General features: G+C 36.6%; 1 protein-coding gene across 1 annotated transcript; it reads right to left on the bottom strand.

Moving 5' to 3' along the window:
• Positions 1-3,077: 3,077 nt before the first annotated feature.
• LOC140144951 (arylsulfatase B-like) lies at positions 3,078-12,993 on the bottom strand. The gene is made up of 5 exons (XM_072166748.1): positions 12,607-12,993; positions 10,505-10,712; positions 7,933-8,188; positions 4,666-4,829; positions 3,078-3,992 (listed from the first exon to the last, which is right to left on the bottom strand). The coding sequence occupies exons 1-5, from the start codon at positions 12,694-12,696 to the stop codon at positions 3,688-3,690; spliced, it is 1,023 nt and encodes a 340-aa protein (XP_072022849.1). The 5' UTR covers positions 12,697-12,993; the 3' UTR covers positions 3,078-3,687.
• Positions 12,994-16,258: the final 3,265 nt, after the last annotated feature.

Here is a 16,258-nt window from a genome sequence, read left to right as displayed (position 1 = left end):
AAGTACAATTTAATACACCCATTTAATATGTACTCAGGTGGAACCCGACTTTTTAAATTTTCATTTCTTTTTATGTAACAAATTCAGGTTTTTCCATTGCGCGGGGCCGCCGGGCAATACAAATTTAATGCTAACATTGAATAAACGCGTTTCTAGTATATACAGCGTCTGACTCTACCTGAGGACCTAGCCTGAGTCCCATGGGCTCCAAGAATGGCTCTCCATACACAAATGAACAAATACAATGAAGGGTCGCCATTGCTCTCCATACACAAATGAACAAATACAATGGAGAGTCCGACTGCCATGCAAATGAGCCAAGCGTCCTCTCAAGGGTATCAGGAGGGTGAAAGTGCATAGGATCAATGCCGGAAACTACATTTAAGCCATCATAACTTGTCCCCTGGTATGACTTGCTAGTAAAGGCCTATATGCTCAAAGAGAGCACATTGGACGTGACATGATATGCTCCATCAATAACGTGATTTCCTTTATTAATGACATTTTAAAGTGGAAAGTTAACATAGAGAGAATTTTGTCCTGCTTTCGCTGGAATTGACCATATATATAAAAAATGAGAAAACGGTTTCTTGCGTCGATCATGCTTTTTACGATGAGCATAATTGCTTACCTATGGATGCTATATAGATATTTATTGAGTTATCGTGTACCTAGATCGTCATTTTACCGAGAAAATGAACATTGAAATAATGGTCGTTGAAGTTCAAAGTTGTCACATTTTGCACGTTCATCGAATCTCACAGGAGAATGCGACAGTTCTCTTTTTTCTACCTTACATTACGTGAACAGCGGGTAAATCCACAGCCCCTTGAAAAGTTTGAACGAAATCCATTCGTAACTTCATATTTAAATCGGGGAAAGAACTTGAAAAACTCACATTTTTATCAGCTAAAATCTGTGCTTCCGCAGCCTAGTGACAATTCTCTAGTCCCTGGGCTCAAGTTTATAACTGTGAGCCGTAGTGTGAAACACACACACCCCCACACACACAACTTTGAAATTTTCTTTTTTTCAGCAAAGTTGCATTGTAAATTTTCAAATTAGAAACAAAATATAAAATTTTGCTCCATTTTTTGGAAATAATGACCCATTTTTTGCAAAATTTTATATCAAATGACCTACTTTTGTCAAAATTTTATACCCAATTACCCCCATTTCATTTTTGTTATATAAAATGACCCATTTTTATAGATACCTGTCACATTAAAGTTGAATGACAAGACCCCCCCCACCTCTGGGCATGGACTCTGACCGAGTCCGGCCTCGGGTCTTATTTTTGTTGGACTCGGACTTGGTTCGGACTCGGCACCCCCGGACTTGGACTCGAGTCCGTACTCGGACACAAAAGGACTCGGATTTGGCTCGGACTCGGATACAAATGGACTCGGCTCGGCTCGGACTCGGACATCATGGCTGGTATTATTTGACACATTTTGTGATGACACATTACTTACACTATTTGACACATCTGTATTATTGACATGACTTGTTACATAGTGGGCTTGACTTGGTGCTTGTGACCGTGTTGTGTTATCTTGACTGCTCGTACATGCCTTTGCAATGTGCCTTTTTTTGTTGCACTTATGGCATTTCTGGGAGTCATGTGGGTCTTTTAGACAACGATAACACAATTTCTTACCATCACCTGTATCCTTAGGCCTCTGATTTTGCCTTTGACTTGAGGGAGGGCGAGTTAGCGCAGCGGTAATTCCCTCGCTTTGCACCACTGAGGTCCCGGGTTCAAGCCCCGCGCGGCCCAAGGACTCATGTGCACTTGGTTTATCCCGATTCCATGCTCGCTCTCGCAGGTTTTCTCCGGGATCTCCGGTTTCCTCCTGCTTTCAAAAAATCGGTGATTAGTTGTTTGGCTATCAAAAACTTCCTTCACCCAATGGAATTTGGGGAGCTCCATAGATAATTGGTGGATGTTACAATCTAAGTGCGGATAGGTTTGCGCCAAGTTCGGCTGCAACTAGCCTAGTTGATGCGATCTGATTGTGATGATCCACCATGGCAGCGAAATTACAGCGCTTTGATCCCTCTAAGATCCGGAAAAGGCGCTATATAAAACAACGAAATTTATTTATTTTTTTATTTTTACTTCTATATGGTCTGTGTGACTGATAATGTAAGAACTAGACTCATTAGTACTTAATTTACTACCGCTTGCATTTGCAACGGCTTGTGACTCTCTAGCTGCGGCTTTAAAATCCAAATCCTTTATTGCGAGAAACGTCCTTTGAGTTGCTTTATTCGCTTGACCCAAAACCAAAAAATTACAGAGTACATCCTTTAGAAAATCACCAAATTCACATGTGATACTAAGCCGTCGTAGCACAGCTGAAAATTCTGATACACTCTCATTTGGGCTTCTGTTTACGCTTCTGTTTAAGCAATATTTAATAGTGTAATATGACCATTTGTGTAATTAAGTATCAAACCTTTTTAAAAAATTGTGTGAACATGGCCTTAGGCTTGTATTTGGCCAATGTTGCAATCAAAATGTTAGTTTTCAAATGTGTATATAAAATTGAAATGCTGATGAAATTTCTTACTGTATCAATTTTTAGTGTGTTAAAAATCTTCGATTGTTTTATAATTTGAGAAATATGTTTATTTAATTCAAATACTAAATGATGAATTTTCTTGTTATGTAAATTCTATTGTGTCATAAACCTTAAACTGTGTAAATTATTTAGTTTCCAAAACATGTCTTTTATGCTGTATTTTGGCAAGTATAATGGAAATCTGAAATTTCTTTCTTGAAAAAATTCTGAATTCTGAATTTTATATTTGATAAAAACAATTTTTAGTTAAATTTGATGCGCTAATATGTAAAATATGGGTTAGTTTCCCCATTTTAAATTCATGATGATTGTGTATGCTATGTATCCTTTGTATTTAAATATTTTGTTTCATTATTTTGATATATTTTAATGTATATTTTTATGTGACCCCTGGGCCTCATGGAAGAACAGAGGATACCTTAAAACATCCACTGAATGAGTAACCCAGGCAAAAGAAGAAAAAAAAAAACAAACAAAACGCTGATAGAATTTGAAACGCTCAGCTATCTTTAATGGCTTCCCACAGAAGTGCTCCTTTAATATCTCCACGAGCTGTTCATACGACTTATCTGATACCTTTTCCGGCGCTACTTGTGACTTAAATAACTGGTACGTCTGCGGCTCGATGCATGCCTTGTTTTGACAATGTTTTCTTTAATGTCAGTCGCCGTAAAAAGTGTTCCAATCGCTCGATATACGACTCAAAGTCTTCTATATCTCGATTGAATTTATCCATGGTAATTTTCGCCATCGTCTCGTCGCCAATTTGTGGTATATTTGCCACAAGAATAGACACCAAAATTAACACATGTCAGACATTTATGTACCAGTTCAGAGAGCGTTTTATTTACAGGTCAAAGGTTGGATGAGCCGTGGTTACTTCCGGTAACGATAAGGGCGCAACACACTAAATGTAAGATATCACAGCCGTCACCTCCCATTTATCGTAAAAAGAGAGTCTATTTTAATTCTTTTCTGAAATAACCTGCCGGAAAATGACATGATCTGCTACATAAATAAGTCAAGCTCTAGAATTCGTGATATGATTTTTATTAAAAAGCCTACTTTTTCAGTGCCTGTGAGAATCGGCCAGTTTTATCTAGGTTTTTATTTGTGTAAATTGCTTCCAATCAGTTTCACCCCAAGGAATCCAAAAATTAGAATATCGACTTGGAGATGCTTTGGTATCACAAAGAGGGTAAAGAATTGGAACTGAAGTTCGATTATAATGTTGCAATCTTTGTAACAATTCTCGCACTTTTTCAGGATGTGCCTTCGACAAGTCATTAGTTTCTAATGGATCCGTTTTAATGTTAAACAACCATATGAGTTGGTAGGTGTTAGTGGCTGCTGGTTTACGTAAAGTGGATTTTAACTCTGGTGGTACGCTCCAGTCTCCTTTCTCTGTAAAGTGGACAGAAAGAAGAAGAAAAAACAACACAATCAAGTTACATGTAGTAAAGTCACATTTGGGTAAGGGATATTGAACGGAAGATAGTTATCACTCTTAAAAGTATATTCTTCATGAAAATTGAAAGAACCCCAAAATGATTCTTTCTGGCCTTTCAAGATTTGTTTTGGTTCTTCGTAGAACCATATAAAATGTTCTATATACATCCCAGCAAACACAAATCGTTTTTGACATTATTCGCAAAAGGTTAGAAAAGGTTGTCAGAAAACGTTCAAATGTCAGGTTATATAAAGGGTATATAAACGTTTTCATAACATTCACCCGACATTTATCTGCTCGAAACGTCGGTTGTATTTTTGTTAACTTTTTCTACCATCCCTGTGGTTTTGGATTTTTTTTCGAGTGCAGGAACAGTGTACACCATTCTGGTTTACATACTGCCCAAAATATAACCCGTTTAAAACATTTTTAAACACTTTATAAATCAATTAATTTTGTTGTAAAAAGGTTGATATAACACAGTCGCGGCACATGTTTTTAGGTTCTACTTTTATAAACACTTTTCCCTAATAGTGATAGTGCCATGCGATTTAGCCCGGTACTGGTGGTTGGGAATATATCTGGGATTATGGATATAATTTAGATGTTTGAAAGAAGACAACTTACTGGGTTCATGGGTAATAAGTTTCCATTCCCCAACACGTATAGCAGCATTAGTCATGGGTGTAAACAACTCTTCATTGTGACTGAAGTTTTTTGGTGTTTTGTTTGTTGTAATCAGTGGGTCAATATTGTGTAGAATCTCTGTCCGTGCACTTGGCTTTTTGTCACTGCGTATGAAAAGTTTGGATGCGTTTATACATAGGCCTAATATAATACTTGTTAACAAAAAACGGATAAAGTACGAGTCGACATGCCTTTGCATTTGAGCAGACATTAGCGAATCTCACGTCCAACCCATCACCATACACCTCTGCATCACGCATGTTTTTGAGTAATATACATTAAATTGTCCTCTGTTTATCAATGTGCCAATCCCTCCTTTCAAAAATAATGGTCTTGTGCCCACAGATATTTTTACATTTATATAAGCATTTGAACATTATGTATCCCTCAGGTAGAGGGTGTCCCTGAAAGAACTGTATCGTCGAAAACGCAATTGTTTGGGTATTTTAACGCCACAACTAAACACAACTAAATACTTGGTCTGGTTGAAGAATAAAGCAGCTATCACATACTTTTTGAATTTTGACAATTGACCATACCGTTCTTTTAATATACGAAATTACGAAACTCCTTCATTTTCAGGCCTTTCCACGGATTCAATCGATGATCTTATATTCAAAGCTCTAAGGCCATCTTGATTTAATAATTCCTCTCAAAGCCCCCGCGCGCATTAGTAATATCGCCCTTTTTTTCGCGTTATTCCTGCTGGATTGAGTAAATTTCATTTTTTTTTTTTCGGCTGTTTTATTTTTTTCCGATCCACCATACAAAAATCTTACGTCTGGCTGACATTGTCACATGTCAACATATCCTAGAGCGTAAATCTCAATAAAACTCTTCATCTTGACCGCAGTGCAACCTCCTTGAGAGGTGAAAATGTGGTCTATTCTTGCCACAGATACAAAAAAATTCAAGTAAAAAAATAATAAAGAAATTAATCAAAACCGCATTCCATAATTAGGTTTTTAACTTTGAGACGAATTATTTAGCTACATTTGCGTGAAATTACCCAAAAAATCAGTTCCCGACAATACAGTTCTTTCAGAGACACCCTGTATCTGAAAACCATGACCAGAGAGAGGGCGAGAGGAAGGGGTAGCAGATAGAGAGAAAGAAATACCATACCAACAAAAAACTAGACTTAGCTGTGGTCTAACCCACGAACACAGCCGTGTTGTGACCCCTAATGACCTTTGACCCCAAAATATATGAAAACGCCCATAGACATTGGCTAATGTCAATGCATGGGTGCATGTGGCACCACTTTGCTATGTTACTTGTGGCAGAAGGGGCATTTTGAAGGTTTTTCGTCTCAGACCGGAAGTGACCCCTTAATGACATTTGACCCCAAATCAAAAATACCATAATGAATTGGGTAACCACAATTCATGTGTGAACATACCGTTACTCTCCTATGTTTTTCTTAGCAAATAAAAAAATTTGAAGGTTTTTCGTTTTATACCGGAAGTGACCCCTTAATGACCTTTGACCCCAAATCTGTGAGGACCCCATAGACACTGGGTAATAACAATGCATGTGTGCAAGTGGTGTTACTGTCCTACGTAATTTGTGGGAGAAGAAGCATTTTAAAGGTATTTCGTTTTGTACCGGAAGTGGCCCCTTAATGACCTTTGACCCTAAATAACTAACGTCACGGCTGTGTAAATACCTGCAAGAATAGTGTGTAGCCTGGAGCTGAAGCAAGCTGATTGACAGTTAATTAGAAATGCTTAGGTCCGAAAGCACTGCGCTAGTCCTAATTTGAAAAACATTACATTGGTCCTAATCTGGAAAACTCGGAAAATTCGAACTAGTGCAGTGTTTTTCATATTCTGACTAATGCAATGGTTTTCAATTTCGAACTAGCGCAGTGTCAGACTGAAAAATTGGGTTAGGGTTAGGGTTAGGTTGGGGTTAGGTTAGCGTAAGGGTTAGGGTTAGGGTTAGGGTTAGGGTTAAGTTAAGTTAAGTGATAGAATTGGAGTTATGGTTAGGTTTTTGGTTAGGGTTAGGTTAGGTTTGGTTAAAGTTCAAATTCAATTTTATTAAATACCAGTCAGAATTAATAGGTAAATTTTCACGGGAAAATTTTCTGGACACGTGACACCCATGGGCGCAGACATATTAGCATTATGGAATGTGACCCCGAGCACGGCGGGTGGTCTTCCAATGTATTTGAATAGGGAGAATTCCTCCTTAGATGCAAAATAAGTAACTTGTCGCAAGTTAAAAATATTGTGGTAAGAGTTTCCGTAGATAAATATTTTTTTCCGTAGGTAGATATTTTTGAAATTACGTTTTGATAATATTGTGAAGAAATTAAGATAACATGATATTCAATAAATTTGCAATACACGAATTTCTATCGAAATTGCGGCCAAGAATACTATTCCAATTCAAAATTACTAAGACTTGAATAGCGAGGTCACCGCCGGGGGTCAGAGATCAGGCTCGAGGTTACACTTACATTGATACGCATTGGTCACGTGTCCAGAAAATTTTCCCGTGAAAATATACCCATTAATGTTGACTGAAATACATTCAGGCCTTTGGCCGATAGTAAATACAAAATATCTTGCATTATAATACATCACTAATACACAAACAACACAAGTTACTTTTAAATTTCATGAGAAAACAGTGTAATAATGAACAAAATGTATTACCATTATGTTTCACCAACACTATTTCTTAGAATAAATGCAGCTAAGACTGCCAAAGTATTTGAGTCTTCCGTATTTATTATAGAATAAAACTTTTGCCGAGTTGGACGAGTTAATACTGGCAGGTATCTTGAACGCAAACTGGTGAAAAAAATTGCAGATGACAACAAAATGAAATTCGTCTTCGGTATTGCCCTTTTTGCCAATGACACAAGTGCGACGTTATCTATCAATATTCTGAATTCTACCAGCCTTAATAAATAGTGAATGACTCGAACACCTCAACCAGCTAAGGACTTTTATATGAGATGAAATTTCAACAAGTATCTTTCAGGATTAAGAAGAAATTTAAATTCTCTCTCTGTATGTTCAGAATTTATCAAGGGTGTAAACATCAGCAAACTACTCTTGTCTCGATGTGTCTCGTAAGGGCTCGAATAGAGACTTGTACATAGTATTTTTGTGGAACCTGAGAGCACACCAGGCACATGAGGCCTACCATGCCTACTATTTGCAAGTTTGTCTAAGCTATAAGCTTGCTTACCTTATAGTTTCCCACACATTAAATCCATCAAGAGGTTTCGTTCCATTTAAGGACCCTCCAGCGAGTCCTTGGACAAATGTCGGAAACCAGTCCGTGACATGTATCAGGTCATGACTAACACGTCCCCTGGAATGTGGTGGTATTAATGGACTATTAACGAACCCAATGCCACGAACTCCGCCTTCCCAGAGTGTAGCCTTCTCACCACGAAGCGGCCAGTTGTTGCCAGATTGGTCACCCGTAAATCCGCCGTTATCTGTTAAAACATAAACTCACTACACACAGTTTGGAGACAACTAGGGATGGTTTGGGCATCTTCGCAACACACAGTGTAATTTACCCATTACCAACTTCAAAGTAATGCGCCATATTGCCTTAGCTCCAAACCCGCAGCACCCATATTTATCCAACAGTCAAATATGTTAAAAAATCACTCATGAACTTTCATGTTCATTTATTTTTCAGATTCAAATTATTGTTAAATTATTCAATTGCTTATATTTACCCCATAACGTATTTGAGATTAAACATTGACTTTGTTGTATATTTTACACCCTGCTACGATTGGTGTACTCAGTCAGCAGTACTAGTGTTTATGCATGCAGGTCGTATTCAACAGAATCCATGCTTGCATAGCTGATCCCCGTTCCAACACACACACACACAGCGGCCATGCGAAAGATGGATTTTTAATGTCACAAAAAACAAAAGATCCGCCAAATTTGCAACGGATCCGCCTCACAAGCTACAAAATTTAAATATTTGCAATTAAAAACTCGTGTTTTTGAAAGATTCTGAATTTTATCAATGAAAATGCAGCGATGACGTCATTGGGTTAACGATTTTCCAATTGCTGATTGGTTGATTGCGTCACTGTCTGTGATCTGTGCATGCACGGTACGGTCTGTACGGAATGATTTTTCGTATGGGTAAAATACACTGTGCAACATTACCCTACCCCTCTCGTCTAAACCTCTTGATTGCTTGATTGATTGATTTTATTTGGTTCCATTGTAAAAATAGGAAATACATATATTATAACATGTTAAAAATACATTATTATGACACTAGACAAAGAAAAAGACCAAGATATATATAAAGTGAAAATAAAATACACTACCCAGCAAACACAAAAACGTTTTAAAAACGTTTTAAATAAGTTATATTTTGGCTTTTGGTTTAGGTAAAAACGTTTTAATAACATTAAAATGTCGGGTTATATAAAGGTAATGATAACGTTTTAAAACGTTTTCTATGAAAACACACTACAACAATATTTTTAAATGTTTTCAAAAAATGTTATTGTAAACTATTTTTGCAAACACAGAAATGTTCTTAAAATGTTTTTTTTTTAAAACCGTTTAATAACATTTAAATGTCGGGTTATATAAAGGTCATGAAAACGTTTTTAAAACGTTATTGAAAATATTTTGGGCAAACATTTTTCGCAAAATATTTTTTCAACCCCAAAATAACTTTCTGTTTAGAATGTTGTGTATTAATTTTTCAAGAATGTTTTTGGAATGTTATAAAAACGTTTTTATACCCTTTATATAACCCGACATTTAAACGTTTTCTGTAAAACATTTTTGTTTGCTGAGCAGTAGATTATCAAAAAATGTTGTTTAAGGTTATGAAAACGTTTTATAATATCAATATACCCTTTATATAACCCGACATTTAAACGTTTTCTGACAACCTTTTATAACCCTTTGCGAATGATGTCGAAAACGTTTTGTGTTTGCTGGGTAGGAACCGGGATAACCCATAAAGCCAATGTTTCAGGCTTATTTCCAATGGGGTCCTTAATAAGAAGATTCTGGCAGAAAAGGCAGAGAATAAACAACAAAAGAAGAAAAATTGGACAGCATACATTACTGAGATAATTCCTTATTGCACTCTTGAATTGATTAAGTTCATTGTAAATGAACAAGATAGTCATCACGAAGAAGACTGGTGGTTAAGTACTGAGTAGGTAATATATTAGTATGATTGCTTGATTATTTTGTGTGCATTTGTTGTCATATATTACACCAATCATATCTTACTTTCAATTAAAGACTTAAATTTTGTTTGCTTAATCAAACAGTGTATTTTGTGTTGTGCATTCGTGTGAATGGATAAAAGGTGATTTTGGCCTTAAGTCAGTACGACTCGTAACAGAATTGACTGGTAATTGCATATGGATAAGGTTAATAGAAAGTAGCGTCAGCTGAACTTTTAATTTTAGGCACATGGAATTTAAAAAGCCGCCTTCTGGTATTGTAATTGTGAATTTCAGACGTTTTAGTAAAAAAAACTGACACAAGTAGGGGGCACTAGACCCATAGTATATTGTGTGCACATGACATAATTTATTCTACACTCTACATTCATAAAATTCAGAATGTCAAGTTCTCTCTCCCATTGCTCACACCTCGCACGCCATATTCTTTAATGATATCGCAAATCGTATAGCAGTATAGCTTGATACAGCTGTGTTTGCAGATATTTCCGTGGCTAAGTGATTGTGGAAGTGGTGAGGGTTGGGGTGTGTGGGAGGGAGGAGGCAGGGGTGTTTACATTACCTTACCAGTTGAAAAAACTAACACCGAGTTGTTCCATTTGTTTGCTTGCTTCAACGCGTCAACTATCCGACCAACCGAGTAATCCATATAAGACACCATACCCGCATAATTCCTGCGATTACTATTAGATATATTCATATATGTGTAGGCTGGGTCTTTCGGTGGTTGTAGGGGTGCGTGTACTGCTTGATATGAGACATAGAGAAATAAAGGCTGAAAAAGGAGGAAAACGAGATTATTCCAAATATTTCAGAAAGGATCATTGTCATCATGCATACATGTGCGAAACAGTTATGTTTACCCCTGTATATCATGAACAAAGCAATAGATCAGCTATCACATACTTTTTGAATTTGGACATTTTCAAACTTTTCCACGGATTCAAATACCAATCGATGATCTGTATTCAGAGTGCTAATCACTGCGCATCATTAGCGCATGAGGCGTCTATTGTCATCATGGTCATTGACAAATATTTGACTCCATGGAACGGGCTGAAAATGAGGTAGTTTCGTAAAATTCTTTTAATTCAAAAACGAAGCGGTCAATTGTTAAAATTCTAATGCTCTAAAAGTATGTAATAGCTGATATATTCCTCAACTACATCGGTTATTTAGTTATGTTTGGTTTGTGCGTAAAAATATCCAAAAAATCAGTTTCCGACAATAGAGTTCTTTCAGGATCACCATGCTTGTACAGGGGTGAAAATAACTGTTACCTCAATTCTTTTGCGGTCTGTATTTCGTTTCGGACTTTTTCTCTTTCCTCCTTTCCTTCTCATTTTCTCCTGATCACGTAGCTTCTCATTTTCCTTATTTTCCTTACTCTTTTCTTCCCTTCTCTTTCCTCATCCATAGTTTTGTCCTTGATATCCTTTCAATCAGATTTTTTACTATTGCTCAAAAATGTTATTAAAACGTTATAAACGTGCCCTTTTTTGTTTTTTTAAACGTTATAAATGTGCCTTTTTTGTTTGTTTTTTAACGTTATAAAGGTGTCTTTTTTGTTTAGATCAGAACATTTAAATTTTAGGTTAAATAAAGATCATGAACATGTTTCATGTGAAAACACACTATAACAGGATTAACAGCATTTTAACATCATTTTTGTATATTATCGTTTTTTTCTTGAATATCAATGTTTGAAACATTCTAGTCAGGGCCGGATTTACCTTTTGTGGGCCCTGGGCCAGGCCAAAATGTGGAGGCCCCCAACGCATTTTTCGGTAGGCATGTGCCCTCAAGTGGCCGAGCTTTTAGATTTTACTAGGACATTTCCTCGCGGAGCGCGTGAAAATGTCAAATTTAGATTATTTTTGCCCAAATTGAAGATGAATTTTGCTACATAACAGGCCAGTGCGCGCGAACATTGTTTTAGTGTTTTCGGCTCAAATGGAAGATGCACACTACACAGGGCAATTTGGGGGCCCTGGTCCATCTGGCCCTATGGTAAATTCGGCCCTGATTCTAGTGATCTCATATAACATTATTTCCTTTTCAGAATTACTGTTTACAGATTAGTCAAGTGCTTGACATTTCTTTTGTTTTTTCAATTTGGTCCCATGTGGAGCTTAATAGGAGTTACGCACAATTAATTAGCTAGCGATTTTGTGAAATTTTTAAAATTTGGCCATTTTGGCTAAATATTTTTTTACCTGAAGATAATTTCCAAATTTCAAGAATGTCATGCACTAGCTAATGATGCAAGCTTTAAAATGATTATGATACATTGTTTTATTTTATAGGCTGCCACCTACAAAAGTGAAGATACCTTGACTCACTATCCTACTCATTATGTATGTGCATAATTAATTATATTAATTAAGTATGTAATTAAATTGTTGAAACAATTTCATTACATACTTAATTAATAGATTTTCATGATAAATTTAATGCAACCATTAACATTTCAAATAATGCAAAATGTAAAAACAAATCCCTTAATTTTTTAATATAGGTATCATTCCTTAATCCGATCATCTACGTCACTTCGCCAGCGTACGCGTATTGAGATATATTCCACACAACAAACAATGTTTTTACAAACAATGTGAGATTAAGGTCATGTCTTTCATATAACCGGGGTGTATGGATGTCAACTTGCATACCTCATTCTGTTCCTTGATGATGCTTATTGCACGATCAGTGAATATTGTGGAGGAGTATCGTCCCTTCCATTTCTCTGGGTCTGCTATCATGTCGTTTTCGTGCAAGTCATATCCAATGCCCGTACAGCGATTTTCACAACTACAGCCCGCTGAATGGGAAAAATGATCACTGTTTCCAACCAAGAAACCTGGAGAGTGGTATGAATATTATAATAACAAATACACAGACGAAGTAGTGAATAAAGAAAGATAGTTTCTTCTGTTAGTTAGCAGCTATTATGCTATTTCATAAAAGGCACTTAATTCAATACCCACGTAAACCATACCAAGACCACCAAGTGATCGAAATGCAAACAATTACGAACTTTTCAGACAAATGCAGTGGCGTGGCCAAAGGGGGGGGGGGACAGCTGCCCCCTGTGTAAAATCTTGTCCCTCCCCTGTTGGAAGGTGGCCGCCCCGATATTTATTTGCACCATAAATTGATTTTGTTACCAAAAAGTGCCCCCTTAAAATTTGCCTTTCCCCTTTGTACCCCCCTGAAAAAGTGCTGGCTACGCCACTGGACAAATGTCCTCACATTGGGAGATTCTAAATTTTCGTGTTTTCACGTATTAAATTTTGGGAGTCTTTACAAAAAGTTATCGACGGAAACTCTTACAAAATACTACAAAGTTGCAAAATATGGACACGCGTGACCATGGCATGATGCGTGCGCGTTTCCAATTGCTGTGCCAAAGGTCACTTTTCTACAAGCTGTAATGTCAGCGGCCATCTGGTCACGTGAGTATTAAATTAAGTGCCTTTATTTAAATAATCTAATAGCTTTAGAGTTACCACTGTGATCGGGGAACTAGAGGTAACAAAATTAACTATTATCAAACTGCTCTGTCACATAGCTATAATGGGCAGTAGGCTATAGCCATGATAGAGTCATTTATGATATGGACCAGCTAAAAAGAACGCAATCTTTGCCTGAGGTAGGCCTAATCGACGAGCAAAATTGTTGAAATTCACTGATTAATATGGTAAAGATTTGTTTTTTGCATCATTATTCATTACCTCATTTTTACTTAGGGGTGGAACCTTTACATATTTAAGGGGATTTTTATAATGTCAAAAAAGATGGTCGAAGTCGATATTACGTGTAATACTTAAGGTCCGTGTTCATGCTTCACTGAATCTGCGTTGTGGAAGAGTTGGGTTACCTGCATTGCAGTCGCTCAAAATACTTCATTGCAGTATTATATCGCAATAAAGTTAAATTCGTTTTAACATGATTTTCAATTTGTGTTGAGTTGCGGCAGAAAATGGTCGATATATCGGTAACGCCACGCAGGTGCTGTGAAGCATGAACTGACCTGATTTATAGTCTGATTTATAATAAAAACATACAGTTCGTATTCGTTTTATAACAGTAAGAACCGCTACAGACTCCGAGTATTCGACATAGCATATTTGATGTAACATATCAACGCTACTTAAATCTAGTCCCATTCTATCTCCAGTAAAGTTTAAGTTCTAACGAATGTTTGAATGCGTAAAATGGATAATATGTTACGTAGAATATCTGGTAGAAATATGTTATCGAGTTTATTTTATCAACAAAGATTCGTTAGAAGTTAAACATTACTGGAAATAAAATGTAGTATAGTCACCAGAGGGGGTTCCCATGCACCGAGTGCTTTTTTTTCTAACTTACATTTTTGTAATCATTAAGGTGTCTATTAAATGAATATTGATGTTCCCAAAATTAAATATTGTCCCATGGGGTTCATTTGGCGGCCATCTTGGATTCCGACAAAATTCAATTAAATTGACATAACTTTTGAACTAGACATCATAGGAAGACAAATGACCCCATTTTCTGGATAATGTGGACATGAGCAATCAATTAAAATGGTTATTTTCATAATTTAAACATGTTGGACACATTAAAATGCAAAGTATTATGTCCCATGGCGTTCATTTGGCGGCCATCTTGGATTCCGACAAAATTCAATGAAATTGACATAACTTTTGAACTAGACATCATAGGAAGACAAATGACCCCATTTTTCGGGATAATGTGGACATGAGCAATCAATTAAAAGGTTTATTTTCATGATTTAAACATGTTGGATACATTAAAATGCAAAATATTATGTCCCATGGCGTTCATTGGCGGCCATCTTGGATTCCGAAAAAATTCAATGAAATTGACATAACTTTTGAACTAGACATCATAGGAAGATAAAATGACCCCATTTTTCGGGATAATGTGGACATGAGCAATCAATTAAAAGGTTTATTTTCATGATTTAAACATGTTGGATACATTAAAATGCAAAATATTATGTCCCATGGCGTTCATTTAGCGGCACCATCTTGGATTCCGACACAATTCAATGAAATTGACATAACTTTTGAACTAGACAAAATTCAATGAAATTGACATAACTTTTGAACTAGACATCATAGGAAGACAAATGACCCCATTTTTCGGGATAATGTGGACATGAGCAATCAATTAAAAGGGTTATTTTTATGATTTAAACAGATTGGATACATTAAAATGCAAAATATTACTAAAAATAGTATCTTCAAGGCATACTCGTCTGTATATAATAGGAGCTCTTTTTGGTACATTGAGAAGGATATTTTGATGTACGCCATGGGACATAATATATATTTTGCATTTTAATGTATCCAACATGTTTAAATCATGAAAATAAACCTTTTAATTGATTGCTCATGTCCACATTATCCCGAAAAATGGGGTCATTTGTCTTCCTATGATGTCTAGTTCAATATCGCTTTTGCTGATGACTTGTAGTGTAGAATGTTTATTATGGAATGTTGTATATTATCTGCATTTGCTCTGTTCATCATCTGAGTTTGTACTACATCGGTTTCTAGCCAATCAGATAGGACTCCTTTTCTTGTAAAGTGGTACTTGACGGTGTTATTACAACTCCACGCGATTCATTGCATGAAAAAATAATTATTTACCTGCTGTGGCCGCTGTGCGGTGTGTGCATGCACTATGTGGGAGACAATGGAATCTAGAGCTGCTGTGGCTCATGATCCACGAACAGCAAGTGGCGGCTGCTAAGTTTTGATGACCTATGCATGACCTTTGACCTTAATCATTACAAACAGTTTAATCATTATATTTTTATGGTAACCATAGAAGGTAATTTGACCATTACACACAACACGTTGCTTTTAAACCACTAGCACTGGCTCTTCTGAACAAATTCTGTAGTCGTTGCAGGTAATGTCCCAAAATGACCACGATGTCTGCAATCGTGATCGGCCTGATTAATAAAAAAATCCAAAAGCGACGAGCGATGCATGGCAAAATTCGGCGATTGTTCATGGCTTTCCAAACGAGGTGCATCGGAATCGCTTTGTAGAGACTTACAGAAGGACCTTAGGGACCTTTAACAAACACTTGTTAGGGGGCTGATGCCAAAAAAATCAGATCTCAAAAAATTCAGCCCCCCCCCTTTTTTTTTGACATGAAAATTATGGGTCAATCCCATAGAAAAGCATATAAACTCAATTTTCCCAGGAAAATTTGTGATCAATTTTCAGAGCCCCCCCGGAATCAAAACTTTAAGGCCCTTTTTGCATCAGTACCCCTAACAAGTGTTTGTGAACGGTCCCT

The sequence above is a fragment of the Amphiura filiformis genome, unplaced genomic scaffold (assembly GCF_039555335.1).
Source record: "Amphiura filiformis unplaced genomic scaffold, Afil_fr2py scaffold_102, whole genome shotgun sequence".
Lineage (NCBI taxonomy): Eukaryota > Metazoa > Echinodermata > Ophiuroidea > Amphilepidida > Amphiuridae > Amphiura > Amphiura filiformis.
The sequence above is the reverse complement of the archived record's forward strand: the minus strand, read 5'-3'. Positions and strand labels throughout refer to the sequence as shown.